This window comes from Prinia subflava, chromosome 8 (assembly GCF_021018805.1).
Source record: "Prinia subflava isolate CZ2003 ecotype Zambia chromosome 8, Cam_Psub_1.2, whole genome shotgun sequence".
NCBI classification, from domain to species: Eukaryota; Metazoa; Chordata; class Aves; order Passeriformes; family Cisticolidae; genus Prinia; species Prinia subflava.
Window position 1 is genome coordinate 29,151,339 of NC_086254.1, and position 24,096 is coordinate 29,175,434.

Below are 24,096 nucleotides of genomic sequence, written 5' to 3' on the forward strand. Positions count from 1 at the left end.
CTCCTGCCGAGGGGGCTGCTGGGGCCACACGTGGTGGGAGCTCAGCTGCCACGGCTCGGGAGATGGTGGCTGGGGAGCTGTGTGTGGTGACTGGGTGTTGCTGGGGGCCGCAGCAGTGCCCAGTGTGGAGTGTGATCCATGGCTTCCTGCCATTGCCACCTCTGCCCTCTGGCTTCCTGCCACTGGCTCGCTTCCCTTGGAGGTGGGCACTGAACACATGGGCACAAAGCAGGGAAGGTGCACGGGGCAGATGTGCATTGAGCAGTGGTTAGCATGGAGCACATGTGCAGGAGCAGATGTGCAGGAACAGAAGATGTGCATGAAGCAGATGGACATAGACTGGCTGGGACTGGAGCTGGAGATGTGCATGGACCAGAGGAAGGGGCAGAAGGGCCAGCTGGTACCAGCTGCCTTGGCCTTAACAGCATCGTGAGCCCCTTGAGGAGGGCAGGGAAAGATGGGCAAGGGCTGAGCCTCAGCCTGGAACAGCAGCACCAGGGGCCATTCCTGAGAGTTTCCTGCTGCTTTGCCAGGAGATGCAGGTTTCATGGGACTGGGCAGGTTCTCTGCCTGGGGGAGCTGCCCCAGGCAGGTGAGAGTTTGGAGCTGACCAGGGGGCTCAGCAGTAGCACAGGGGGGGCTGTGTGGGGCACACATCCCCCCAGGACCCGTGGGACTGACACTATTGCTCTTGCTCTGAGCACAGCAGGACTGGACAGAAGGCTGTTTGCTGGCTTTAATGAGGGTGGTGAAAAGATAACACAAATTATGGACCTGTGGGCTTGGAAAGGACCAGTACAGGCCCATGCTGGTGGATACAGGTGTGTGTGAGGTCCTCCTGGTGTCATCAGCACCAAACAGCTTGCACAAGGCAGAGGTGCTTGGCCTCGTGGTCTGCTCCTGTGGTCGAGGTGGCTTCCAGGTCATGGGAGAGCTCCCCTGCGATGCAAGGTGTGCTGAGCTGAGATCGGGGTGTTCTGAGCTGAGATCAGGGTGTGCCATGCAAACAGCTCCACTCCTTCTTCACTGTGCCCTGCAGAAATGTCCCTTCTTCCACCCTGACACGGCCTGGCCGTGCAGGCAGCGGTGCCATGTGTCACTTGGCAGCCACTCTGAGGCTGGCGTACTCAGTGGGGGCCGTGCCCGGGCTCCTCCCGCGCCGTGGGGCCGGGGGCAGGGGCTGCAGGTCGGCGTAGTGGATGTTGTTCTCCTCCTTGCTGCTCTGCTGCGAAAGTGCACACAAATGGGGAATGCTGCAGCAAGGAAAATCTCACAAAAATAACCCTAAATCAGAATGTCGAGAGTTGGAAGTGACCCACAAGGATCACCTTGAGACCACCTCAAGGGCCTGAACAGGACAACCCCAAGAACCAGGTTCAAGCCAGGCTGGTGATGCCCTGTGCTATGGTGCAGAGTGTGCAGGGAGCACATGCAGGCAGCTGCTGGCCACCCCATGTCCCCCCTGGCCCCAGGGTCTCGCAGGGCTCCTGCAGGCCAGGGCATCACATGGGTTGTGCTTCCCCATACTCACAGCTCACTCATACCTGGCTGGGCAGGTGGGAGCTCTCTGCATCCAGAACTTCACTGTAGGGGGAAGGATAAGGATGATCATCAGAACCAAAGGAAGCTGAGTCCTTTCCCCACCCAGCACAGCCCTTAATTCCCATCCCAAATTTCGGCAGGATGCCCCCACTGAAGGCAGAGAACAGGGACAAAGGGCTATCTGCATGTCTGGACTGGGCTCAGACATGGTCAGGGGCTGCAGGGAGCTCCCTGGTACTGTGTGCTCCCTACCATGAAGCTTCCATGAAACACAGAACAGAACAGTGCACCTGTGAGTAAAGGACCTTTTCTGGGGCAAGTTACAGCTCCAGACAAGAAAGGAAGCCAAGATAAAGCAGGCAGATAGGACAGTTTGCTCGTTTAAGGGTGCAGAAGAAAGAGGTGCTGGGTACAAACCTGGGGGTGCCGGGGGTCCCTGCACAGCACTGCAGAGGGACAGACAAGAAGCTGCCCGTGGCCACTGTCCTGGGGCTGCCCACCCCGCCTTGGCGCTTCCTCCTGTACATGCAAAGGGCGATGAAGAGGACGAGGAGAAGGAGGAGGAAGCAGAGCACTACAGCTGCTGCCACTGTTCCAGGAACCAGGGCTGTCTCTGTGGAGACAGAGGCAGAGCAGGAAAGGGTGGTGGGTGTGGGGCAGAGCAGGACCTCACTGTGGGCAGGGTGGGGGATATGGGCTGGGGTCCCTGGCAGCAGTGTCCTGCTGGGCTGCACTCACCATACACAGACACGTCTGTGCCACTGCCATACTGAGACACCTCATCCACACCACTGTCTGACTTGACAAACTTCACACAGTAGTAGGTGCCCGTGTCCTCAGGCTGAACATTCCTGATGCGGATGGTGAAGTCTGTGTCAGACCCATTCACTGCTCTTGTCACACGGGGATCCTTTATTTTCTGGTCATAGATGGTCTTGTTCCCACTGCCCCAACCCTTCAGCCACCTCACAGGACCTGGTGCAGCACGTGGAGATGTGGTGCACCTGAGGGTGAGCATCTCCCCCACTGCCACCGACACCTTGGTCTGGGGCTGCTGCAGACTGAAGCTTTGACCCGCCGGGGCACCCACACCTGAGCACAAAGACAGGAGGGTTCAGGGGTGAGTGATGGCATGACACAAGGGCTGCTTCACAGGCAGAGAAGCCTCAGTATTCCCCAATTTGCAGCTGAGAGTTATCCTGAGATGTGGCAGAAACCACATGCAGGCACTGTGAGGGAGGAGACTCTTCAAAAACTGGTTCAGAATGAACAAGGGGCAAATCTGAAAAATGAGCAGGCTGCCCAGGGCAGTGGTGGAGTCACTATCCCTAGAGGGATTTAAATGACATGTAGATGTGGCACTTGGGGACATGGTCTAGCCTTGGCAGTGCTGGGTTAATGGTTGGACGTGAGGATCTCAGAGGGCTTTTGCAACCCAAACAGTTCTGTGATTCTATGATTTGATAAATCTGCATCCTGTTCTCTCATTTGCAGGAGGTGCTGCAGCTGCCTGGAGGCCAGAGAGGTGCAGAGGGAGCCAAGGGGAACTCCTAGCAGGAAAAACTCCTGCGTGCTGTTAAACATTAACACTCTGGCTCTGTTCCACACCAGCCAGGATCACTGGGGCTCTGCGGGGAATTGGGGTTCACAGCCAGGAGCCAGCCAGGAATCAGTGTTCTAGGCAGGGATGTGCAGCCCTGTAGCTCAGCACAAGGCCCCTACCCTTCGTCGTCCCAAAATCCTTCCTCCTCCCCAAAATCCCTCCGGTCCCCAAAGTCCCAAAGTATGGCAGCGCCTCGGCAGGGTTCGACTCGGCTCTGCCCACCCCCGGGGCTGGGGATGCTCTGCACCCCTGGGGACGGTTTGATACCGAAAGGTGGTCGGGGAAGGACCACCCTCCGCCCCGCCCGCTGTTCATCTTTGCCGCCCACTCGCGTTTATGTGGAAAAGGGGCAGCCCCGAAAGATTCTGGGGGGCCCCGCTTCCGACTCACCCAGGAGCTGCCGCTGGACGGGGCTTCGCTGCCCGGACAGGAGCGGAGCTGCTGCCGCGGCCATGGGTTCTTCCCAAACTTTGCGAAGGAAAAGGGGAAGAGGGACAGGAAATGTAGGCGAGCCGGTGATTAACGCTTTGGTGTCTGCCCGGGGCGGGCGGGGGCCGGCAGAGCCGCCAGGCATCACCCCCGGCGGGCATCACCCTGCCGAACCCCGGCGGGCATCACTCCCGGGCCGCCTGGCACGGAGCGGCTGCGCCGGGCTCGGCACAGGGAGCGGCTTTGTGTCCTCCCCGGTTCGGTGAGGGGCAGGAGCACCGGGGCTTCGGGATGTGGGACGTGCATCCCGCACCCTGATCCTGCTGGCAAGGGCTGGGTGTCCCCTTGGCACCCCAGGGTGCTGAGCCACAGGCTGGCCATGTCTGGGGGAGCGTGCTGGATCCCGGGTCTCTCCTGCTGGCTGCCTGGTGCCTGTGCCCGTGGCAGTGGCTGTGGCACACATCTGAGGGGAAACTGGGTGGGCATTGCCATTATGGGCCAGCGCTGTGACAGGAGATGATGTCAGAATTGAGAAACAAATGGGATGTGATTGCATGGAGGAACAGGGCTGGTGGTGGCCTCTTTCCTTCCCCTTAGCTACTGGACTCTTACCCAAGAATCCAGTACCCTGATAAGCTAAGCCCAGTCCAGCTGAGTCAGCTGAGCCCAGCCCACCAGAGTCCAACGGAGCCGAATCCAGCTGAGCAAAGCCCAGCCATCAGGGAGCAAGACCTGGAATACCCATGGTTCTGGTGATGCAGGAACTGCCTCTCATGTGCCTGATGCTGCTCTTGCTCTGCAGAGACCCAGGTAAGTGGGGCCTGCACAGCTCTATCACATTTCCCATGCACACTTTCCCACACTGCTGGCTTGGCAGTCCTTCCCTGTGCCCATGGGTATCCAGGGATCTCCTCTCGCTGCCTCCCTTCCAGTTTTTGTCTCCAGATGAAATTCAGTTTACTTCAGCAAAAGTCTGGGCTCTCCTCATCTTGCAGTCCCCAGCAGCCTGGGGGACATGAGACAGGAATATCTCTCTGTTCCCTGCTCCAGGCTCAGGGCCAGGGCCTGATGATGCCTCCTGCTGTGCCCCAGCCATGGGTCCCCTTCTCATTTCCAAACCTTCCTGCTGCTCTGACCAGGTGTGAGTGCCCAGGTGGGTCAAAGCTTCAGTCTGCAGCAGCCCGAGGGCAAGGTGTCGGTGGCAGTGGGGGAGACGCTCACCCTGAACTGCACCACGTCAGGACTCACTGCACCAGGTCCTGTGAAGTGGCTGAAGGGCTGGGGCAGTGGGAACAAGACCATCTATGACCAGAGAATAAAGGATCCCCGTGTGACAAGAGCAGTGGATGTGTCCAACACAGACTTCACCATCCACATCAGGAATGTTCAGCCTGAGGACACGGGCACCTACTACTGTGTGAAGTTTGTCAAGACATACAGTGGTGTGGATGAGCTGTTTCAGCATGGCAGTGGCACAGAGGTGTCTGTGCAAGGTGAGTGGGGCTCCCGGAGCAGCTCCTGATGGGAACCAGCCCAGCAGGCTCTGCTCAGGCAGAGCAGGGATGGGGAAGGGGCTCAGGGCTGGTCCAGGACAGGTTCCCATGGGCCATCCCTGTGCCCTTGCAGGAGACTCTGCTTCTGGCAGGCACAGGGCTGGGTAGGGGCCAGAGCCTGGTCTGATGGCCCCATGCTTCTCCCCACAGCCAAACCCAGCCCCCCAGTTGTGTCTGGGCCTGAGCAGAGAGCGAGGCCAGAGCAGCCGGTGCTTTTCACCTGCACGACTGGAGGGTTCTTCCCCAACACGATTACGGTGAAATGGTTCAAGGACAGGAACCCCCTGACTGCTCCGCTGCCCAAAGTCATCAAATGGGGAGTGAATACCTACAACATGTCCAGCACAGTGATGGTGACCCTGCAGAAGGATGACGTCCGCTCGCAGCTCATCTGTGAGGTGCAGCACCCCACACTGCAGGACCCGCTGCAAGGGAGGTACCAGCTCAGCAGAGCTCTACGAGGTGAGGGCTGGGGGACACTCACTGGGGTGTCCTGCTCCTGTGGGGCTGGGGTCTGTGGGAGGAGGACAGGGGTCTCTGGGGCAGGGACCAGGCGCCCTGTGGGCAGCAGAGCCGGGGACACCAAACACCAAGACCTGCCTCTCTTCCCAGTTCCCCCCAGTGTCAAAGTGCACGCTGAGCCGAGCCCTGTTGAGGTGAACAAGACCGTGACCTTCACCTGCCTCGTGAAGGAGTTCTACCCAGCAAGTGTGTCTGTTTCCTGGCTGGAGAATGGGATTGGGATACAGGGGAAGAACGTCTTCCAGCCCTCTGAGCTCCCCGGGGGCTTGTTTCAGCTGAGAAGCCAGGTGGAAGTGCAAGCGACGGAGGAGAGGAACGGGTCCACGATCACCTGTGTGGTGGTGCACGATGCCCAGGGCCCTGCCAACAACTCAGCCTTCCTGTGGATCTTCAACCCGGGCCAGGCAGGATTGAGCAAGGGATTCCAGATGGATAAGGGTGTGTCAGAGCTGCTGGGATGGGTGGCTGTGTGGTGTCACCCCCTGAGGAAGCTTGCAGTCCCAGGAAAGGCTCCCTGCAGGGGGTTGGGATGCCTCTCCCCAAGCCATCTCGCTCACATCCTCTGTCCCCATTGCAGGTGCAAACCCTCTGTCCAGCCTCCTCCTCCTGTGCCTTGGTATCCTGCTGGAGAAGGGGCTTCTTGGTGGGCTCCTCCTCTTCCTCTTCAGGCGCATGAAGGGATAAGCATCAGAGATGTTGCCCTATCCTGCTCTGTCTCAGTCCCTGGCTCCTCAAGGCGGGTCTCAGGGCTTGGCCACTGCCAGCAGTAATATGTGAATCTGGAAATAAACGAACCAGGATGCAGAGGCTGCTGTGGGCTGCTCCGCACCTCCAGTCCCAACCCTGCCTGTGGCCGCTCTGCTCTGGGGCTTGGTGCTGCCCATCCCCGGCACCCAGTGCTGCACACTGGCACTCGGTGATGCCCATCCCAGCGCTCAGTACCCACTGCTACACACACGGTGCCCGGTGCTCGGTGCTGCCCACTCTGGTGCTCAGTGATGCCCATCCCGGTGGGTGTTTCTCCGTGCTCGCTGCCCGGTACTCGGTGCTGCCCATCCCAGTGCCTGGTGCTCAATGCTGCCCACCCTGGTTCTGGGTACTGCCCATCCCGGTGCCTGTTTCTCGGTGCCCAGTACTCGGTGCTGCCCAACCCGGTGCCCGGTACCCCATGCCCGGTGCCCGGTGCCCGGTACCCCATGCCCGGTGGCCGGTACCCCGTGCCCGGTGCCCGGTACCCCATGCCCGGTGCCCGGTGCCCGGTGCCCGGTGCCCGGTACCCCATGCCCGGTGCCCGGTACCCCGTGCCCGGTGCCCGGTACCCCATGCCCGGTGCCCGGTGCCCGGTACCCCATGCCCGGTGCCCGGTACCCCATGCCCGGTGCTCACTCCGGGCCGGGCCCGGTGCGGTTCCACCTCCTGGCCGGCAGGGGCCGCTGTGCGCGGGCCGGGCACCGCGCGTCACCCCAGGTGTTTCCGGCCGGGCGGGTTTGGCGGCGCACGCGGGGGCGGGACGGGCCGGCCCGGCGGAGTTTGGGCGCTGCACCGCGGCAAGATGGCGGACAGGGAGGAGGCGCTGAGGGAGTTCGTGGCCGTGACCGGCGCTGAGGAGGAGCGGGCGCGGTTCTTCCTCGAGTCCGCCGGCTGGGACCTCCAGGTACCTTTGCCGCTGCCCTCCGCCCTCCCCGGCCTGGTGCGGGGATAGGCGGGGCCGCGGCTCAGGAGGCTGTGGCGCTGGCGAGGGGCAGCGCTGGGCCGGAGGTCGGTGTCCCGCAGGCTCAGGCCTCGTCCCCGTCCGTCGCCGGGCTCAGCCCTTGCGGCGGGGCCACGGGCTGGCTGAGGCCGAGGCCCCTCCTGGTTCTGTCGTTCACTTTCTTTCGCGAGGTGAGGGACGGAGGGTCTGGGGTTTGCCGGGGTTATATAGGTTTTCCTGGAATGCTGGTGAGCTTGTCAGCGCGCTGTCAGCAAACAACTGAGGGGGAGTCAGCCACCATTCTGACCTGCTGCTGTCCCTGCTCCTCCTCAGACTGGCTGTGTTACATTCCGAATTTGTTCTAGATGGCACAAAAGCTGCTGTTTCAGAGCAGTAATTTTGGCCTAACTCCTGTATAAGTGCTGCAGAAGAAGGGCCCTGGCATTCCCTGGCAGGGAGGGTGACACGCCTGCAGCAGTGAGTGTCCTGCCATGACACAGCCAAATAGCACAACCTGCTGAGGCCTCGTCTTTGCCAGGCCCTGCAGCAGGGGAAAGGACACAAAGTGTCTTTAGTGTGAGGTGCCTTAGGAGGTGCAGCGTAGCAGATGCTTCAGCTGGGTTGTTTGTGCCTGTTTTTCCTGAGGAGCTTTGGTGGTTTTCCTTTCCAGATTGCACTCGCCAGTTTCTATGAGGATGGGGGTGATGAGGACATCCTGACCCTTCCCCAGCCCACACCCAGCTCCATGTCCAGAGGCACTGGAGGCAGGTGAGGAGAGAGCTTCAGCCCTGTGCTGGAAAGCTGACAAAACACACGCTCTCTAAAGCACTGATTGTGTTCATTTTCAGCTCTGTGTTTAGGTTTGCTTCACCTCGGGTGGCTCTCCAGAAATAGTGAAAACTTGAGTGTTTGTACATCACAAGCATGGGTGTTATTGCACAACTGAGGCAGAGATCAGTTAGGAAGACTTGCCTCATTGCTCAGGAAAAGCTTGATTTATCTTTTGATAAAGACAAAACAGTCTGGTGGTGACCCTTCACTTAAGCAGATCATATCTCTGCAGGAAGAATATTTTCTCATTTTTTGTGACACCTGAGCTGATCAAACCGAGCATTTTACAAAACAAAAAATTGAATTGTACCTTACCAAATCCCTTTGAAATAAGGGAATTCTGTCCAGTTCCAAAGAGGAGTTGCTGCCTTTGTCATGAAGGAAAAGCGCTCTGGGGTCAGTACAGAGCCCACCTTGCAGAGGGAGCCTGCTGCAGTGTGGAATGTTCCAGCTGGGAATGTGGCTGATGTCCTTTGTGCTGGATTTTTGCAGTGACCATCGGGTGACCTCGTTCAGAGACCTCGTGCACGCGCAGGAGGAGGATGATGAAGAGGAGGAGGGACAGCGGTAGGTTTGCAGCTGAAGGCTCAAACACTGGTTGTTTATCCCTTTCCTTCTGGGAGGACTTGGTGCTTGTGTATGACTTGTTTAGAAAAAACAGGTTTACGTGGATGTGGAGTTCCTGTAATGAAACATTTGAGGTTTGTCAGTGCAAAGCCTATGCACAAGCACGTGCTCAGCTGTGTAAGCACCAGCTCTCAGCACTGAGAGAAAGCCTAAAGTAGGATGTGGAAGCCCTGAGTTAAGAACAGAAAACAGCCCAGATCCTCCTTTGTGTCTGTAAGGAATGGAAATGTGGGAATTATGCAGGGATTGGTTTTCTTACTCTTTGGGGATTTATTTTGGTTGGCGTTTGGGGTTCTTTTTTTTCCCCTTAAGTGTTGCTTAAGGGTAAAGTGATGGAGTGTGGAGTCAGAAATAAAAATGCAGGGCTCCTTTCCAGGGGGAATGTGGAGTATTAGTAGGACAGTCTCCCACAATGTCAGCTCTAAGTAGTTAAATACCCTTAAGGTTGACAGGCAAGGTAAATGGAATGGAACTGATGTATCTGAAGGGGTGGCTCAGCCTGGATGGGCCATGGTCTGCAGGCAGCTGGGAGCTCACTCTGTGTATTACAAGCCATCTGGAAGCTAATAAACCCAATCTTCCAGAAGTGCTTAATTGCACTTCACTGACTGTGCATCCATTGCTTCCAGTTGAGATCCGTCCTTTGTGTGGCATGAACGTGTGCCTTTCCTCAGAATTCCAGCTGCACGTTGCTCTGACGGGTCAGAGATTTGCTGGGAGCCTTGCTCAGCTGGGTAATCGAGCTGGTACCGGTGTTTAAAACCGTTCCTCTTCCCAGGTCTGAGCATTGTTACCATTGATTGCTATTGATCCACGGGTAATTTACAGTAATTGACGTAAAAAGAAAGTCTTTGCAGCACATGCACGTGGCTGCAGTGGGGGACACAGTGGTGGTAGATCCAAGGGGTTTCCCTGAGCTGCACTGGCACGAACAAGGGAGCCCTGAGCCGACCCGCGGGGCCTGCAGAGGCAGCGGGCAGGGCTGACCAGCAGCCGGCTGCTTCCTGGTAGGTTTTATGCCGGCGGCTCGGAGAGAAGTGGCCAGCAGATCGTGGGGCCTCCGAGGAAGAAGAGCCCCAACGAGCTGGTGGAGGATCTGTTCAAGGGAGCCAAGGAGCACGGCGCGGTGGCCGTCGATCGGACAGCCAAGAGCGGTGGCGAGACGAGCAAGCCAAAGGTGAGGAGGGAGCAGTTCTTCCTTCTGTTCCCATTTCAGTTAAGGTTCCTCTCTGTCAGCTGTTTGGTACTGAGGAGTCCTGGAATTATCTCAGCAGCTAAGTCTGGACTCCTTTCTTAGTGCAGCTCCATTTTGTGTGTCACAGCGGCAAGAAAAGCCGCTCTGTTGTGCCATTTATTAACTTGCTGAAGCTGTCACTGCCTGCAGGGCAGGAGATGTTGCTGATGCCATGAAGCCCCTGTTCACCCACAGGGGTGGTGGGGACAGGGCAGCAGCTCTTTGGGTCTGTGTGGTTCTGTAACCCTGTGCCTGCCTCTCTCTCACAGCCTTTTGCAGGGGGAGGGTATCGCCTTGGGGCTACTCCAGAGGAGGAGTCGGCTTATGTGGCAGGAGAGAGGAGACCCAACTCTTCTCAGGATGTGAGTATCTCTGCTTGGTTCTGTAGCTGTCACTCCAGGGATTTCTCTGCTCCAGCTATTGAGCTTGCCAGCCCCAAGAGTTACAAAGCTTGATGGAAATTCACAAGGACAGAAACGTGGTAAATCCTGCTTCCTGTGGGATTTCCAAGTAGAAAATAATAGATGATTAGGTCTTGGGTAAGCAGTTTTCTGGTATCTTTTAATTAAAAATCTGAGCTTTTCTTAGAAGTGCAGATTGGGAAAAAGAGTGTGCAAAGAGCATTGGGAAATCAACTCTTCTTTATCCATTATTATATATATCCATAGATGGGAGCTGACAGCATCAGTTCAAGCTTCCCTTGTGCTTGGTTTGTGACCAGACAAGGTCATGGCTGTGGTGGGAGCCTGGTTTGGGCTCCTTGCCCAGCACATTCCTGGCTCTTCAGCCATATTTATCCCAAAGGGGACCATGGTGCCACCTTCTAGGAATTGACACCTGATCATTATATATAAGCCAGTGCTTTGGGTTTTTCCCTTAGCTCAGACAAACCTGCTGGAATGTTTCTGCACCTTGAAGCTCCTCTGCCCATCTGGAACTTTTCACTTTGCTTCAGTTCTTGTTGTCACCAAGATGCTCAATGAGGCTGATTGTCCTTTTGGCGCTGCTGCAGGTGCACGTTGTACTGAAGCTCTGGAAGAGTGGATTTAGTCTGGATAGTGGAGAGCTGAGGAGCTACCAGGACCCGTCCAATGCCCAGTTCCTGGATGACATCCGCAGAGGGTACGTAGTGAGAGGGGAGAAAAGGGACAGCTGTTTTCTGAAACATGAGTGTTCGTGGAATCCAGGCTTCTGAATCCATGGCACATTTCACCTGAGCTTTCATGCAAGAAAATAGTTACTCTTAATATGGAACATTTGGTTCAGGTTAACAGGGAGTGGGTTTGGTTTATGTGGGGCCTTGAGAGTTTGAAGTAAACAAACATGTTCATATTTGTGTTGAGAATTTCTGATGCATTGTTTCACTGCAGGTGAGGGCCAGGGAGAAGTAAGCTTTAATATGTGTCTGTCGGTGGGGAGGTGTGCATCTGCCCTGCCAGTTAAAGAAAGGCTGTCTGTGATTCCTGAAATTCCAGAGGTCTTGGCCTTTTTGTCCACACATTGCTGCCTTGCTGCTTCAGGCTCTGCCTTAGAACACTCTCTTTGCAGGGAAGTCCCAGCTGAGCTGCGCAGGTTAGCACGGGGTGGACAGGTGAACCTGGACATGGAGGATCACCGTGATGAGGAGTATGTGAAACCTAAAAGTGTCTTCAGAGCCTTTACTGGAGAAGGACAGAAGCTGGGCAGGTGAGAAGATGGTGACACTGGTTTACTACAGGTAATGTGAGAGAGTCACTCAAGCCTTGCGAGGTGGAGCCTTCTGAGTCATCCTTCTGAAAGAAATGCACTGGGTGCCTGTGGGATGGGAGGTGTTCCTCTAAGGAGACAAGGCTCACTGACGTATACTGAGAGGTGGCCCAGCCTCCCCTTGCCAGGAGCCAGATCTCTGCTTTGGAACCTCCATGGGTGTGTTGCATTCCAGCAGTGTTTCCAAGTCACACTTTTCCCTGTTAACTTGTGGATGTGAGGACCTGTGGCATCAAAGGGGGTGGTAGAGTTGAACTTCTAGACAAGTTCCTGCTGACTGGCTGACTCAAAAATCCTGACTTCCAGCTTGCTTGTGGAGGAGCCCTGGTAGCTGGGCTGGGCAGGCGGTGAGCTCACTGCCTGACCTGGCACCCTGCAGCCAGCTGAGTTTGGTTTCTAACAGCTCACCTTGTGTCTCCCTGCTGGCAGCAACGCGCCCCAGGTGATGGGCACCAGCTCTCCAGCCCAGCAGGCAGAGAATGAAGCCAAAGCCAGCTCTGCCATCGTGATTGATGAGTCGGAGCCCGTCACCAACATCCAGATCCGGCTCGCTGACGGCGGGCGCCTGGTCCAGAAATTCAACCACAGTCACAGGTATGAGCGCAGCAGGGAACACGGCGTCAATGGCCCTGCAGGACAGGGCACTGGTGGAGGGAGTGTGAAAATCCTAGATAGCCTGCCAAAGGGAGCTCTGGGCATCCTTCTGTACAGGGGAAAGAGAATGAAATGGTAGTGGTGGTTTTAAGAGGTTGCTAACTGCTGGATAGGATTTGCTTTCCAAATTGGGATAGATTATAGCCAGTGACCTGACACCTGTGAGTGTGTTATCAGCAGAACTTACCTTGATGTCGCCTCTGAAAAATTGAAATCTCTTCTAAAGGCTTTGGAAACTGGCAGATAATTAGGAACCTGCTTCAGTTATTCTGACTCAATTTAGACTTTTCTATGGGGCTATTCCCTGTGTTGAATGGAGCCCCAAGGGATGCTCTTACCACAATTCTGTTCCTTTCAGTGAGCAAGTTGGCTTAATTATGCCACTGCTTCATTCAAAATCTCTTGAAATTCTTCTCACCTTCCTGATCTTATAATTTATACTCATTCCTCCAGTTTCTATAAGGGTCAAGCTCAGGGCAAAAAGTGACAAAAACCTCTGCCTGTAACTGAGTTCAGGAAATGGATCCTGTGTCACTGTGTGGCTGCTCACAGGAGCAGAAATCCTCTGGGTTTTGCTGTGTATGACGAGCTCAGAAAGTATCAGTTTGTTAACTGTTCCTTAGGAAGGGTTTGGAGACTTTCAGTTTCAGATAACCCCGTGTCAACACAGACAGAGAAGACTGAGCTGAGTCTGTAGCCCAGAAAGCAGCTGCTGCTGTTTCACTAAATGGGAGCAGGTTGAATCACAATAGCCTGGTGTGGCCTGTGGTGGGAGCTGGAATACAAATGCAGAGCTGCAGGGCTGCAGGGCTGCCTGCTCTGAGCAGCTTTGTCTATGCTGTGCAGTAACAGCATCACCCTGTGTGTCTGATCCCTTTGGACAGGATCCGCGACATCCGGCTCTTCATAGTAGATGCTCGGCCAGCGATGGCTGCCACCAGTTTCGTCCTCATGACCACCTTCCCCAATAAAGAGCTGACTGATGAGAACCAGACCCTGAAAGAAGCCAACCTGCTCAACGCTGTCATCGTTCAGAGGATGACATAAAGAACCCCAGCTCTGGCCACACGACTGCGGCGCGGGGCCGTCTCCTCCCGCGCGCGCGCCGGCGCCGTGCCACGCAGGCCCACATCTGCTCGTAGCTCTGGGTTCTTAGGTCTTGGTTGGACTTTTTCTCTTTAGTTGCGTTTCCCATGGGGTTTTTTTGTGATGATGATCAGTGGACTTCAAAATAAATAAACGAAATGGATTCGTTTGGAAAGGAGCTGCAGGCTCTGGTGCCCCAGATTCCCCCAGGAGAGTTCAGTTACCTTGTGGATTGAGTTACTGCACTGGGAGAGGGGAGGAAGGCAAGGGGGAAGGGAACTCCAGGGAGCAGTGGACTGCTCTTTCTGCCAGTAGACTGCTCACCACAGTCCTTTCTCTTCCCTCCAGGGACTGCTGTAAAGTACTCTCTTTTTTTCCACACATTAAATATAAACTATCTGAGAATGGGTGATCTTATTGTCAGGATAATGGTTATACTCCTGTAAAAGCATTGTGGGAAAAATCTTTGTGTAAGAGCTCAGTGTGGGGAAGACTCCAACTTGTGAGGTGCAAGGTTTAACATTTCCCCTGCTTTTCTGGAGAGAAATCCCTGACTTTCCTTCCCTCAGCAGAACTCTTGGGGCATTCATTGAAGTCCCCACCTGCTCTGCCTTCACTTTTTCTGACAGGCCAGACTGGCTGCAGGTTTAAATTGCTGTATTGCATTTCTCTGACTTCTTCTTTCCAAGAAGGCACAAAGCTGAATCAGCTTGAAGTGACTGGAAGTAAAAGGCAAACAGAGTCTGTCTACTGGAAAGCAAGTTCTGTCCTCAGAGGTGAATTTTTGAGATGATGGCAACAGCTTGAGTGGAAAGACTCCGGGCTGTAGTACCCTTCGATGTATTTATTTCCTCTGCTGAGGACTAACATAGCTGAACTGGAATTCTCCAGCATTAATCTAATTCTGTTTGTGTTTTGGGCTCAGGTCTCCATCTCTTTCCCTCCTTTGAACAGAATCCTGTGGGTGAATTCCTTACACTCAGACACGAGGCACTGGTAGCGCTGTCACAGCTGCCATGGAGTATTGTGCCATTGCATCTCAGCTGCTTCTGTCTCTGTTGAGCGTTTCCGAGCCGAGCCCAGAGCTGTGCTGAGTCGTGGGCTGCAGCCACCGGCTCCCCGGGAGCGGGGTCCTTGGGAAAGGCTGCTCTGCTGCCCTGCCCAGGGCTCCCTCCCCTTCCTGCCTTAGGCACAGCTGAGCCCCGCGGCCGCTGCGCCCTCACTCCATCCTCTTCAGCGCTCGGAAACTCTCAGGTCTTCCCCTTGGTGCGAGCAGAGGGAGCTCGGGAGCAGCCTGGTGGAGACCGGCAGGTTGGGCGGGTTCAGCGTGAGGAACTCGCTTGGGTGCTGGTAGAACACAAAGCAGCAGGAGCAGAGAGCAGCCCTCAGCAAGGGCATTTTTACAGCAGTTTCTCAACTGAGAGCTGAATTAACTCACATTTTTCATTACTAGCTGGACATAGAATGTGCGTAACAACCAATTTGTAAATTACTGTGAAAATTGCCATTAAAAGCCCACAAATAGGAAAACAGTGTTCGACCCTTTCTAATAACAGCTGCCATCTGCTCTCAGATTTTGGATCATGTTCAGAGGGTGTCTCCTCTTTGGGTTGCTCTGCGAGCAGACTTCCTGTGCTGTCTTCTACTAAATGAGATTGAACCTCTCAGCAGCACTTTTAATGATTATTTTTTGTGACAGGAGAGCTTGGTGTTCACCTGCCTGTGCAACACTTGCTGGTGTATGTTATAACCAGTGAGTAAACTGCGTGAACAAGTGCAGGGAGAATTGAGAAAGGGAATTTTCCTTGGAGCTAAATAGAGTCACAACTGCCTTGTGGAGTTCTTGAATCCTGATCTTCACATGTGCCATTTTGGGGACTTGGGACAGCATCTTCCAGAGTGGTGGACAGGATGTGCCCCTAGACCCAGAAAGAAAGTTTATCTAACAGAAAGGGTGCAAGTCACTTGTCTCCTGCTTCTGCATTTGTTAGCCAGGGGCATCAGAGCACTGAGGAGGTGCCCAGCTGGCGTCCCTGGGCTTCAGATGAAGTGGCCACGTTGGTGCCTCCAAATTCAGCGAGTGTTGGCAGCCAAACAGCGACTCCTCCAAAGTTTTGCTGTGCAGATTCTGCTCACCGATGGGAACTTTTACATCCACCTTTGCTGCCTGTTCTCCCCTTGCCAGTGGGAGGGAAAGGGGATAAGCCCAGGAGCTCAGGGTCTTCTCTCTGCCAGGGAGAGGGAATTTTCCCTGGAGCCAGAGGGTGGCAGTGCTGCAGAAACGCCGCTCTCCCTCGAAGGCTTCTTGGAGGAACTCTGCTGTCTCCTGCTGGGAGCTGCACCTTGTGCTCCGGTGCGTCTGCCAGCACCTCTGGGACACCACTGCCAGCTCCTCCTGCCTCTGATTCTCTCCTTGGTTTGTGTGAGTAATGAGCAGTGCTATCTCCTGGTGAGCAGGTCAGCTATGCCCCACTGCCCGAGGCAGTGCTGAGGTGGGACCAGTGACCAAGGCAGACCTGTCCTCTTCCAAACCTGACAAAAGAGCCTGTGGAAACTGGAAGTGACATAGATGCAATCTTCGATATTAAACTGTCTCGTGTGAGCTGGTGAAATGTTTCGCTCTCAAATAAAATCAGCTATAGAGCAAAAATGATAAGATAATTAACAAGAAGGGATAATACACCAGAACAGGAAAAAAATAGAGAAGGAAAGAGACACTGTGATTTTGTCAAGAAAATCACCTTGTTACTTGCACAGTTGCATCCCTGGAAGAGTTCAAGGTCTGGTTGGACAGGGCTTGGATCAACCTGATCTAGAGGAAAATGTCCCTGCCACAGGCAGGGGGTTGGAACAAGATGAGCTTTAACATCCCTTCCAACCCAAACCACTCCTTGATTCCATGATTCTGTTTTATGATGTGCCACTGCAGTAGACAAATCCTTATTTCTGACACTCTTGTAGCTTTTGATTATTAGTGAGTTTGACTTCCTCTCTAGTAAAATCTTGCCTTTGTCATTCTATTTCTGAGTTCTAACAAAGTCATAGGCCAAGATTGGGCTTTTCTAAAACTGATTAGTTATGATCACAAAAAAAGTCTTTTTCTCTCCTTCTTTGCCTGAGAATTTTTCCCTGCAAAATTTTCCTTTATTTTCATTGATCATTCTCACACAAGGAGGCCGTGCCTCTGTTCCTGGCCTTTCACACCCCAGTGTTCAGGCAATGCTGCACATTTCACATAAAAACTCAACTTCTTTTCAATTTCTGGGTTAGATACAGCTCAGTTTCAGGACTGTGCTGTTCTGTCTGGGACTGATGTCTTTCACTGTATCCAACTGTTTTCTCCAAATGCTGCATTTTAACAGTTTTCCTCAGCTGGGTAATTGTAGGACCTCCTGGATTTTTTTTCCTTCTTATGCAGTTCTTTGTTTCCTCTTCTTTCCTTTCACATGTCCTTGTTGCTAAGGTTTAGTTCCTGTGTTTTCTGGTAGCATTTCACATCACTTCCTGGGAACTTTGCCTCCCCCTCTGTAATGCTGCTTTTGCTGTGGGATGTTTCCTGGTCTCTGTTTCTTACATGCTCAGTGCTCTGCTTACCTCAGGAGGTTCTGCTATCCCAGGACCGTGTCGTTTTTCAGTGATCCTGGTGTAGGAACACCCATTTCTAGGTGTAGCTGTACCTTCAGCTGCCTGTTCAGGTAAAACAAAATTAACAGCATGAAGCAGCAAGTTTTGATTGGCTTGTTTTGCCCCCAGACTCAACTAGCTCAGCTGGCAGATAAATGGAAGCAGTGTAAAAGATATGGAGAAAGAAATCCCAGTGAGCACAGCAGCACTACTAGAGGATAACTGGAAATGTAGGCCTTTTTTTTTTTTTTCTCTTTGATGCTTTTTGTTATAATTGATGATAATCAATTTAGGCTTTGCTTCTCATTGCTGGACAACCCTACATCCTTCCACAAGGAAAAAGTGACCTTCTGCTTCTTGGCTAGGTCTTCAGCTTCCTATGTCTTAACTTAGAGGAATGATTAAAAGGCTGTCACACTGCTCCTGGGACGTTATCTGGAAGCTCAGTCAAGAGGTTTTCTTTTGAAAGCAGCTCTGCTTTACAGATCCTTTGTTACCAAGGAAAAGGACCTTGAATTGATGTTTCTTCTGATTCTGTAGTTAGATTGGAAAATGTGCACAGGGGATTGATGTCACAGTCACGTAAACCAAGATGCTGTGATGTTCTTCAAAGCCCCACACCACAAGGGAGGAGCTGTGATACCTGTGTTAATCCTTGGGCAGGAGCTGCTGTCTGGGCAGGAGTTTGCTGTTCAAGGTACCTGAATGAAGGATTGCTGGGTTGTGAAAGGAAAAGAGGGACAGCCCCTTATTGCTTCTGAATGGCCTTGTCAGTGAACCAGATGGAGATTGGTACTCTTAAATGAGAGATTTAATTAAGCAATGAAGTTGTTTTTCTTACCAGGTTGTGAGTTTCCATTGGTGCTTGTGTGGTAAACATGGCATCCTCCAAGGCAGGGTGTCTGACAGCCACTGCAGGCAGGGCTGGGAGATGGAGCCCACACTTCTCAGCTGTGCCTGCTGCCAGGAGTGCTTTCCTGGCATCCCAGCTGCATGCCCATGAAAGAAAAGCCTGACAGCTCCTCTTATGCTGTGAGACTCACACCAGACTTCTCGGGGCTGTGTGTTTCTGTACCTGTCCTGTAGGCACACAAACACAAACACATCACTGCTCTGCCTGGTGGGAGGAGAATCAGCCATGGCACACAGTCACTGAATCCTGCAGAGCTGGGTCTCCTCACCTACTCATGAATGAGGTACCACTGCCCTGCCAGTGTCATGGTGTGCTTTGGGCAGTCTCATTTCACCTCAGGAAGGAAAAAGGACTAAAGTTATTTGATGTCTGCTGAGAGTTCAGCTGCAAGTCTCCTCCTTGCTCAGGTAAGCTGGTGCACATGTTGCACCACATGGCTGGCACAATGGCCCTGGGAGCTGCTGGAGTGTGTCACTGTGGATCACCTGGGGACTTCCACGGGTTCTAGAGTGCTGAGTGAGCTCCTAGGACAGCACTGATGGACAGCTAAACAAACACACACCATCCAAGGGAGCAGCTCACTGCAGGTGCAGGCCAGGTGATGGGGCTGCCAGAATCCTCCAGGATTCCACAGAAATGGGAGGTGAAATCCTCTCTAGTTACCTGTGAGCAGTTTTTCCAAATGAGCCCCATGGTTCCCAATTACACAGGTCTACAGAGAGTAGTACAATACTAATGATGCCACAGGCCCCCATCTTTGGCAGTTGAACAGCTCCAGTATCAAGCACCTCTCAATTTACTAATTTATCATTTTGTGACTTATTTACAACATTCCTAAATGCTTGTCTTATTTACTGTTCTGTCTTGTCTGTACTGTCAGTCCCAGCCCTGGGAGTTCCTGAATAGATTCCAGATGTTCTTATTTACTCAGGTACATTTCATGACTCCTCCTTAAATTAATGCTTTAATGGCTGATGGGGCCTACAGTGGCATCAGGTTCTCTCCTGCCTCATCCACCTTGGTGGCTGTTAAGTCCTGGCTCCTTTTCCACCAAGAGAAGGCAGCAGTGCTAAGGGGGACCCAAGAGCCTCTGGCCATGCCAAGAGCAGTGAAGGAGAGGTAAACCTTTGGAGGACTTGTTGGAGGAACACATCCAAATGCTGCCACTTGCTGCTGTGCCATTTGCTGCCTTTGGACTGTGTTTTACTCTATTTGTTTTTAGTGGGGCTTCCTTGCCTGAGCAGCCCATCTCTAGGTCATGGTGCCCTGTTCAGCCAGTGTGGCTTGGGTGGAAGCTGTTTGTATCACACATTCCTGGGCCCTGGGCTGACTGGACAGGGATTTTATGGTTCTGCAGTGGAGGAGAGGGTTCTGGGGAAGTTCCTTTGCAGTGAGTAATTCCAACAGGACCTTGTTTCTCAAGCTGCAGAGCTTTGGTTTCTCTGAGCCTTTTGCTGAGTATCTGTAAAAAAACATGCAGCATAGCTGCTGTGTTGATGAGTATTTCCCTTTTCTTTCAAAAGGTATTTTTAAGCAACTGATAGAAAAAGATCAGTTAGTGATGGAAGAGGCAACATCCTTTCATTCCAGCCCCTTGGAGAGGTTTCAGGCCTTGGCACAGAGTGTTACTGAAAAGCTCACTGCTTGCAGCAAGTCACCCAGTGTACAGCAGTGATTAACACTGGGACTGGTGCTTTTCACCAAAATCTGCCTTTCCAGCACCAAGCTGAGCCCTGGTGTCACAGAGGGCTGGGCTGTGAGCTCCCCATGCTGCTCTGGCAATCATGACATCCTGTCAAGCTCCAGTGGGTGCCGCTGCCTCCTGTGAGGCACTGAGGGCACGACAGAGGCTTTGGGAGGAGCAGAGCAGGGCAGGAATAAAGCTTCCCTGTGTTTGGGGATAATTGTGCACTGACTTAGCCAGGAAGCAAGAGCTACTCAGCTACTTGGAGAAGTAACTACTGGCCAGCTCTTTGCTTTCTAGTCTGTGAGCTGCAAATGCAGCTCTGTGCACCTGGGGAGTAAATGAGTGCCAAAGAGCCAGAGGATTAAGTGCTGAGTACAATTTCCAAAGTACCTTGTGTCTGTCCAAATGTAATTGTGTGGTGAGTGGATAGAAAAAGGCCTAGGAAAAAAAATAAATCAGGATTTGATATTTCCTTTTGAGTTTCCCCTTTCCTCTTGAATGGGGAGAGATATATTTTGCTTTCTTACAGAGATGTATGCCAAGATAGGCTGGTGGGAGATGGGGATTTGGATCTTACCACACTGGCTGTGGTCCAGCGTGAGTGATATTTGTTATCTGGGATGTCAGTAAAGCAGCAGTGAGGAGAGATGCCACTGACTCACTTGTACTGTGCCTTATTAACCAAGTTCTGACTCAGCCTGTGAAATTCAGGTAACCCCCACTGGCCAAGCAAGGCTGAGCTGAAGATGACACATTGTAATGAACCTTGCAGAAAGGGTGCTCAGTTCCCCTTGGATACAGGATGTGGTACAGAGAGACTAACACAAATTTAATGCCTCCATTTGGATCAGGGAGAGGATTTTGCCTCTGTTCTGCCTTGGCTGCTGCAGATAAGTCCAGTCTCAGGGACTGAGGCAGAATCTGCTTTTAAAGAGCTGCCTGATGGGATTAGGAGTGCCAAACAGACGATGAGCGGGCAGAGTGGTGGTGCCATCCCTCCCTGCCAGCCTTTTCCAGTGCCTTCTGTCCTCTGAAGCCAATTCCTCCCTCCGCTTTGCTTTGCCCAGCACTTGCAGCAGTGCTGGCTGTGAGCTGTGAGCACGGCTGCCTTGGGAACGCCGCTGCTCCCACACAGCCAGCGCCAAGGAACTGGGCTCCCACCGCTCCTCATGCAGGGGAAATTTTTGGTTTGCGATGCTGAGACTGGTGGATGCTCTGGGCTACAAAAGGATTGTGAAAAGGAGCTGAAATGCACCTTTCTTGTCACCAGGTTAAAACACCGTGTGAGGTCTGCACTGCTATGGGAGATCTCTTGGGAGCTCACAGGCTGAAGGAGGCTGGAAATTGCAGATCTTCCAATATAAAGGAAAAACGTATCCATGTGTCCACATGGAGGTATCCACACTTTCCATGCTCACTGACCTTGTACTGGGACTTTGCACAAGTGCCTGGAGTGACAGGACAAGGGGTGATGGCTTCACACTGACAGAGGGCAGAGTCAGGTGGGATATTAGGAAAAAATTCTTCCTTGTGAGGGTGGTGAGTCTCTGCCACAGGTTGCCCAGAGGAGCTGTGGGTGCCCCATCCCTGGAAGTGTTGAAGGCCTTGCTGGATGGGGTCTGGAGCAACCTGGTCTAGTGGAAGGTTTCCCTGCCTGTGGCGAGGGGTTGGAACAAATGAGATCTCTTCCAACCCAAAGCATTCTGTAATTCTGTGAATAAGGAGTCCAAGCTGGGTTCCAGGTCTTCTTTGGGAGACGGGCTTTTGCTGCACTGTGAGTCCTGACAGGGTTCCTATCTCTGTGGGCAGGGTCTGGCCACACTCCTCCCCTAGGGCAGGTCATTCCCCCATATTAGCTACCCCTGGAGCCTCACAGATGCTGTACCTTCACTTGTCAAATCCCCAGCCAGCTCAGATGTGCATTTGCAGCAGCTACTTGATGTGCAAGGCAGAGTCTTCCTCACTCCAGACAAGGAAGGCTCTGCCTCCCTGCCACGTGCAGGATGCAGCCGTGCCTGCCGTCACGCTTCTGGGCATCACAAAGATGCTAAGCTGCACAGGCCGACCCAAGGAGCTCTCCCAGAGAGGAGAGGGGTCTGCAGAGAGGTAAGATGAGTGTCCCAGGGTGCTGCTTTCTCACATGCAGAGGCGCATTTCACACGTGCAGCTCACCCACGCCGAGCCTGCCCGGCTCGAGCCGCAGGCTGTGGGGGTGGTTTGAAGTGTTTATGACTCAGGCTCGAGAACACATTGTTAAAGCAAAGCTCTGCGTTGTGGTGTTGTTGCTGACTTTCAAGTGAAATGGGCAGAGCTGTGCAGAGCGCTGTCCTACCTGCTGAGAGCATAAAGGGAACAAAAGCTACTGCAAAACCGTGCAGCCCTGAGAAATGCCTTTGTAATTTTAGAAACACAACTGCTGTGGAAATAAGATGTTGTATGAGTAAGTGCTCCTCGGTGGTGCAAGCCTAATGCCTCAGCCATCCCCGCGGGACAAGGCTTTTGAGATTGCATGCCTGCAGTTTGGAATACAAGGGACTTGACTCTCGCTGTGGGTTGTAAAAGGCAGAAAGTAAACTGGGAGCAGAAGCTGAGAGGCAGGAACAGGCTGCATAGGGAAGGCAGATACTCTGCTCCCCTGGGTGTGCGGGGAGAAGCTGGGCCCTCCAGCCTGGTGGGCAGAGCGTCACTGCTTTTTCCGTGGCAGGGGCTGTGGAGGAGTTATTGCTAATTGTTGCGTGAGAGAAACTCATTCAGTGCCTTCTGGAACGCTGTTTATTTGGGATTGTGCCCCTGATTTTTGTACACTGCTCCCTAGTGCCATTACAACGAGGGTCTGTCATCCCTCAAGGGTAGCTGTTACCTCGACTAATGTTAGTGGCACAGCAAGCTGTCCCCAGCCCAAACCAGTCCAGAGAGCTGGCGGGTTTCCCCCTCACCCTAAAAGAGATGAGGAAAGTGGGAATTTGAGGCATTCCTTGACTCAGTTTCCTGGTTCCCCAGCTGTCCAGGTGATGCTGCAGCCTGTCCCTCAGCCCAGCCTCTTGCACAGCAGCCCCATGCCCAGGGCTCCCTCCTCACTCTCTGCAGGGCTCTTCTGGAGGAGCTCACAGCCTTTTACAGCTCTCTTGGAACCAGGCCTGGTGCCTGAGATGGCCATGTGCCACACAGGACAAGGGAGCCTTCTGTGTCTTTCAAAAGGTGCTGTGGATTTTCTGAGTGCAGGACAGAGCCACCTGCTGCACTGGAGCTGCTTGAGGATTGGGAAAGCTGAAATGTGGGTGACCAAAAACTCGAGGTGCTCACAAGCCTGTGACCCCCGAGCATCATCCAAGGTGGGCTGTGTTGAGAGGGGAGGTCAGCCCTGGTCTGCACTTGGGACAGATCTGCTTGCAGGAGAGCTAGTGTCACCAAGGCCACACGCTGCTCCAGCCGAGCCCGCATGAGCTGTCCACTCTTGATGTGGCCTTACCCTGTATCCCACAGGATACTCCTGGTCTCGTTCAATGCTGAGGTGTATCACATTAGATAGAAAATTCACTTTGGGCTGGGGAGAAGTCAGTGCTATAGGTTGTCTCTGGGAACTTGCCAGATACTTGAGGATCAGTGTGGTGTTTACTGAAGTTAACCACATCCAAATAAAAGAGAGGTTTTGCCATCAGCCCTTTTCCTGCTTGCTGAAACATTCTTTGTGCTTCCTTTGCTGATTTATAGAAATCCCCTGGGCTCTGGTCTTTCCAGTCTCTCTCCTCACTGCCTCCATTACAGTCACTTTAAGCCTGATGCAATTTGTACTTTTTAATGTTACAGAACTTGAAGCTCTGGATTGTGGTTCAATAGAACAGGAAAGGACAATGTCAGAGCTCAGCAGAGCACTGTGCCTCAATTAGATCTGTGTCTCATTCGTTAGCAGCCTCTCATCTCCTGCAAATATGCCTTGAGGAGAATCAGAGAATCAGAGAAAACACCAGAGATGTGACCCTGTTGACAAGACAAGCCCAAGAGGAACAAATGACACAGATGCTCAGTGATCAGCTTTTGCCTTGGAGCTCTGGCTGGTGGAAGAGTGGGTGTGGGATCAGAGAAAGGTTTGGTTTGAAATGGACCTTAATGCTTATCTCCAACCAACCCTTATCTCCATCCAACCCCTGCCATGGGCAGGGAGACCTTCCACTAGACCAGATTGTGCCAAACCCCACTCAACCCGGCCTTGAACAATTCCAGGGATGGGGCATCAACAACTTCTCTGTTCCAGGGCCTCACCACCCTCAAACAGTGGGTCAGAGCAGGAAAAGAGGTTGCCAGTGTGCCTGGCCCCTCTGATTTGCTCTGCAAGAGACTCTGAAGGCTCATGAACA

General features: G+C 53.3%; 3 protein-coding genes across 6 annotated transcripts; 2 read left to right on the plus strand and 1 right to left on the minus strand.

Annotated features, from left to right (window-relative positions):
• Window positions 1-712: 712 nt before the first annotated feature.
• LOC134554080 (signal-regulatory protein beta-1-like) lies at window positions 713-3,864 on the minus strand. Of its 4 annotated transcripts, none has more exons than XM_063404413.1 (5): window positions 3,536-3,864; window positions 2,281-2,634; window positions 1,960-2,155; window positions 1,545-1,584; window positions 713-1,222 (listed from the first exon to the last, which is right to left on the minus strand). In XM_063404413.1, exons 1-5 carry the CDS (start codon window positions 3,717-3,719, stop codon window positions 1,097-1,099), a joined length of 900 nt encoding a protein of 299 aa, XP_063260483.1. In that variant the 5' UTR covers window positions 3,720-3,864; the 3' UTR covers window positions 713-1,096. The 4 variants fall into 4 exon arrangements, with proteins under 4 accessions (XP_063260483.1, XP_063260482.1, XP_063260485.1 ...); XM_063404412.1 differs by having other exon boundaries at window positions 713-1,225; XM_063404415.1 differs by lacking the exon at window positions 1,960-2,155.
• Window positions 3,865-4,059: 195 nt separating this feature from the next.
• On the plus strand, window positions 4,060-6,630 carry LOC134554079 (tyrosine-protein phosphatase non-receptor type substrate 1-like). Its single transcript, XM_063404410.1, has 5 exons — window positions 4,060-4,384; window positions 4,714-5,067; window positions 5,278-5,589; window positions 5,740-6,087; window positions 6,227-6,630. Exons 1-5 carry the CDS (start codon window positions 4,318-4,320, stop codon window positions 6,331-6,333), a joined length of 1,188 nt encoding a protein of 395 aa, XP_063260480.1. The 5' UTR covers window positions 4,060-4,317; the 3' UTR covers window positions 6,334-6,630.
• A 513-nt stretch (window positions 6,631-7,143) lies between these two features.
• Window positions 7,144-13,692, plus strand: NSFL1C (NSFL1 cofactor). Its single transcript, XM_063404403.1, has 9 exons — window positions 7,144-7,303; window positions 8,010-8,107; window positions 8,663-8,737; window positions 9,809-9,974; window positions 10,301-10,393; window positions 11,044-11,153; window positions 11,580-11,717; window positions 12,207-12,371; window positions 13,316-13,692. Exons 1-9 carry the CDS (start codon window positions 7,202-7,204, stop codon window positions 13,476-13,478), a joined length of 1,110 nt encoding a protein of 369 aa, XP_063260473.1. The 5' UTR covers window positions 7,144-7,201; the 3' UTR covers window positions 13,479-13,692.
• Window positions 13,693-24,096: the final 10,404 nt, after the last annotated feature.